This window comes from Cervus elaphus, chromosome 22 (genome assembly GCF_910594005.1).
Source record: "Cervus elaphus chromosome 22, mCerEla1.1, whole genome shotgun sequence".
In the NCBI taxonomy this organism is placed as follows: Eukaryota; Metazoa; Chordata; class Mammalia; order Artiodactyla; family Cervidae; genus Cervus; species Cervus elaphus.
In genome coordinates, this window is record NC_057836.1 from 60,626,082 (window position 1) to 60,630,468 (window position 4,387).

The 4,387-nt window shown below is 50.6% G+C and overlaps 1 protein-coding gene across 1 annotated transcript; it reads left to right on the plus strand.

The window, feature by feature from the left end:
• The first annotated feature begins 525 nt into the window (after positions 1-525).
• On the plus strand, positions 526-1,420 carry LOC122680814 (ras-related protein Rab-7b-like). Its single transcript, XM_043882517.1, has one exon. It carries the CDS (start codon positions 803-805, stop codon positions 1,403-1,405), a length of 603 nt encoding a protein of 200 aa, XP_043738452.1. The 5' UTR covers positions 526-802; the 3' UTR covers positions 1,406-1,420.
• Positions 1,421-4,387: the final 2,967 nt, after the last annotated feature.

Here is a 4,387-nt window from a genome sequence, read left to right on the forward strand (position 1 = left end):
AATAATTAAGGCAAGGAAGTCTCCAAACGCATGGGCAACAATCCATGGAGGGACAAGAGTGGAATGTGAACTCATTAGCAGAATGTTGAGTAAAACTCAGGGAGGAAAAGAGAGTAATAGAGAGGGAGTCCAACTGTAGACTAAGAGAATTCTAAAGAAAAAAAATGGAAAAACTGCTGCTAATTAGGTCATTTAGAAACTGAACAACTGAATGTAATTCTTGCTGAAGCAATAAGGAAACAACCATGGGATGCACGATAATAACAAGAATGCATGCTAATAGACAAAACTAGGATCCCCCAAGTAACTTAACAAGTCCCATGCAAGCTAGTAGATATCAGGTGGAAAACAGCACTTGAATTTCACACAGATTTTTAAAATGTACTGAGGAAACATGTAGCAAAGGATCAGATAATATTTGCTGAATCAAATTCTGTTATTAAAAACTCTGGTATGCTTCACTATTTAAAAACTTTAATGTGGAGTCTGCTGGGAGCCCAGCTTTCCATCCTCCCCACCCACTCCACCCACACGGCTGAGGTCACACCGGCCCAGCCTCTTTTGCAACTTTCCCAAGTTTGTGCATAAAGAGAGAGGAGGAAAACTCAGAAGGAAGTGACTTGGCCTCAACAAGTTTGCTCCCAAAGCCTTTTTCCTCTGATCTAGCTGAGACTGCTGTTCTAAGAGGAGCCCCCCAGACTCAGAGAAAACCCCCCACCTGCCATCGGAGGCTGAAAAGGCTCTGGAAGCTTTTCCTGGCTCTTGTCTGTTCCAGCAACACCAGAGATTCTGAAGCCCCTCCATGAATCCTCGGAAGAAGGTGGACCTCAAGCTCATCATCATTGGAGCCCTGGGTGTTGGAAAGACCTCCCTCCTCCACCGATATGTGCATAAGACGTTTTACGAAGACTATCAGACCACACTGGGGGCCAGCATCCTCTCCAAGATTATCATACTGGATGACACAACCTTGAAGCTACAGATCTGGGACACAGGCGGCCAGGAGCGATTCCGCTCCATGGTGTCTACATTCTACAAAGGCTCTGATGGCTGTGTCCTGGCTTTTGATGTCACTGACCTGGAGTCCTTTGAAGCCCTGGAAACCTGGAGGGGTGATGTTCTGGCCAAAACCATTCCAATGCAGCAGTCCTACCCCATGGTGGTGCTCGGGAACAAGATCGATCTGGCAGACCGGCAGGTTCCGCAAGAGGTAGCCCAAGGCTGGTGTAAAGAGAAGGATATTCCCTATTTTGAAGTCAGTGCCAAGAATGACATCAACGTGGTACAAGCCTTCGAGATGCTGGCCAGTCGGGCTCTGTCAAGGTATCGAAGCATCTTAGAGAGTTACCTCACAGACTCCATCAAGCTCTCACCGGAAGACCAGCCCAAGAGCAGATGCTGCTGACCGCCCGGACCCCGGCTCTGCGCGCCCACGGACAGAGCTCAGCCCCGCCGGCCGCCCGCGCTCAGACGGCAGCCAGGCTCCTAGGCTGGCAGCAGCCCTCGCCTCCGCGCGGGCTCCAGACCAGCTCCGCCTCGGGCTAAGTGCAGTAGTCAGGGCGGAACGGGGACGTCCCAGAGGAGTCACGGCCCCTCGCTGGCCCCGGCTTTCCTGCCCTGCGCCCTCCCCGGACACCTCCTGCTCTGGAAGGCGCATCCCTGCACGCAGGCGGCTGCGTCCGGAGGCAACGGGCGCCTTCCTCAGCGCGCCCACCGCACCCCACCCCCTTAGAGCCGCCGCACAGCTGTGGACCAGGGTCCCTGCAACCAGGGCCGGGGAGGCGGTCCCCCTCACCCCCTGGCAGCAGCTGTTCAGGCCTGGGACACCGTCTGTCTGTCCCCCCCAGAGCGCAGGGCAGAGGGAAGGCAGGAAGACCCCCGGGACCGCGCATGTCTCCTTGCTGGTGCTCAGGCTGCTGCCTCAGCTGGTTGTCTGCCACACGAGGTTGGCACATGCCCTGCCCACATCCCGTAGCTCCTCAGGACCAGAAGCTCGGCTTCAGTCCCAGGCGCTCTTGTGGAGACACACTGGCCATTCCTTCAACAAGTCCTTTTGTGTATCTACTATGTGTGATGGCTTGAGGTCCAGGGACGCGTGTAACAAAGACCTTGCTCTCCTGGGTCCGACGTTCTGGAGAGGGAGGGAGGCAGTAAACCCAGAATTTAACCAGATGTTTTCAATTAGCAGGTAAGCTCTTGAACCAAGCAAGGTAACGGGAGAGAGAAGGACGGAGGGTGGGGTTAGGTGCTGTTTCAGATGTTTCAGACAAAGTAGCCCAGGAGGGCTTCCCTGGGGAAGTGACATTGGCCCAAAGGCTGGAGAATGAGAAAAGGGCTGCTGAACTGGAAGAAGAGCGTTCTGAGGACAAGTAGAAGCAAGGGCCAAGGCTCCAGATCAAGGACAAGCTTGTTTTGTTCCAGGGACAGTGAAAAGACACTGATTAACCTGAGAACTCAAAGCTGCTATTCCAGGGACAAGGTGGACCCCCTAACCCCCGGAACACGCCTTGCCTGCCGGCCACCAGAGGGCAGCAACGCGCCTCCCAGCAGAACAGGAAAGGGCGGCTCCATGGACGCTGGAAGGGCCGCCGTTTTCCTCTGCTGAGATGCTCAGAGCTCATTCTTTGGCTCCGGGCATTTTCAGTCCTTCGAGATTCGCCAGGCAGAAAGATCCCAATTTCTTAAGCCTACTGAGAGATGGGCAAAAACTGCAGCAGCAATGATTCAGGCAAGAAATCAGCATTGGTGATAAACACTGGGAAGCCGGGGAGTCTGTTCCTGCAGACGCTACAACCAGAATCTTCTGTTTCTTCTGGTGACGGGCAGCGTTTACAGAGCCCAACCTGAAGGGAGTAGGCGAGATGACCGACCACCCCCACCCCCCCAGGGTTTCCACGGCCACATCCGTGCCCACCACAGAAGTCTCCTGTCTACACAGAGGTACCCTTCCCTGACTGTTAGCGTAGGACTTCCAAGCGTCACCTGACACTGAAGATTTGCCCAGAGGCAGAGGAAAGGGGAGGTGAGGGGTCAGCAAGAGTTTGGGGAACCCCTTCTGCCCACCCTGCTATCAAATGAGCGCTGCTTGTCCTGGGCCGCAGGAGCAGGCAGCCCAGCGCACAGCTCTGTCTGCGTCCTTCGTGGGGGCGGCACCCTGCGAGCCATGCAGGCTCTCCTGGGAGGCAGTGGGACTGTGGGCTGGATGCCACAGCTCATGCACTTCAATGGGCGTAGGGACCATTCTAAGAGTGCACACCAGATAATAAATATTGTCTTTCTTAGTTAAAAAAAAAAAAAAAAAAAAAAAAAAAACTTTAATGTGAAAAATTAAAAATTTGAAAAATCTCAGAGTGATTATTTCTTTTTATAAAAGAATTCACTGCCGGTATATTTTAAACAGAAATCTTTCACCCTTAAAATTAAAAAAAAAAAAATTGAAACATTTCCTTTTACAAAAATCTTTCATTAACAAAAATGAGGTAGAGCTCAGAATCAATGCTTTATTTAGTCTTACATTCACGTCACCTAATGCAGCGTCAGGCACAGATGGACAGTTCAGTAACTTTCAGTGAATGGATTATGTGTGGTTTTCTACTGCTGCATAACAAACCACCCCAATTTAATGGCTTAAAATGACTTTACCTTTCACAGTTCCAAAGGTTGACTAGGCTCAATGGGAAGTTCTTCTGGTGGTTTCACTTGGATTCTCTCGTGTGCTTGCAGTCAGGTAACAGCTTAGCATGGGTTCATCTGGAGGCTCAACCAGGATACTGGGTTGACATGGTCTCCCTCCCTCTCCATAGTCTCAAGTTTCTTCCTCTCTATGTAGACTCTACATGTGCTCTTTGCAGCAGGGAAACCAGACCTCTTACATGGTGGTGGCTCAGGCATCCCCAAAGTACAAAATCAGAAAACTGCCATTGTCCATTGGTTAAAACAGATCACTGGGCCAGCCCAGATTCAACGAGTAGGGGAACCACAGAAGAATATGAACAGGAGGTGTGATTCATTGGGGCATGTTCATAGACTAGCCACCCCAGTTTGCCTTCACTTTGGGCCCTTAACTTCCAAAGAGATAGGAAACAGGTTTAGAGTTATACAGCTACAAACATAGGCCATTTTAATGAAAATGGAAGAATGACTCAGAGCCAGAACCCAGAGGATAAAACCAAGAGCAGAGGGAAACCATTCCTAAAAAGCAAAACTGTACCTTAATCAAGGACTATCCTCTGCCTTGAGTTAGAGAAATTGGGATATGCACCAGGTTGGATTTTAGAATTGCTATAAATCAGGAAATGCTCATGTCTCCCTTTTCTCCTCTTTTTGAACATGGGAGTCTGCTGAAGTTTTTCTGTCTCTTTCACCATTACATGAAAGAGATGGGTTG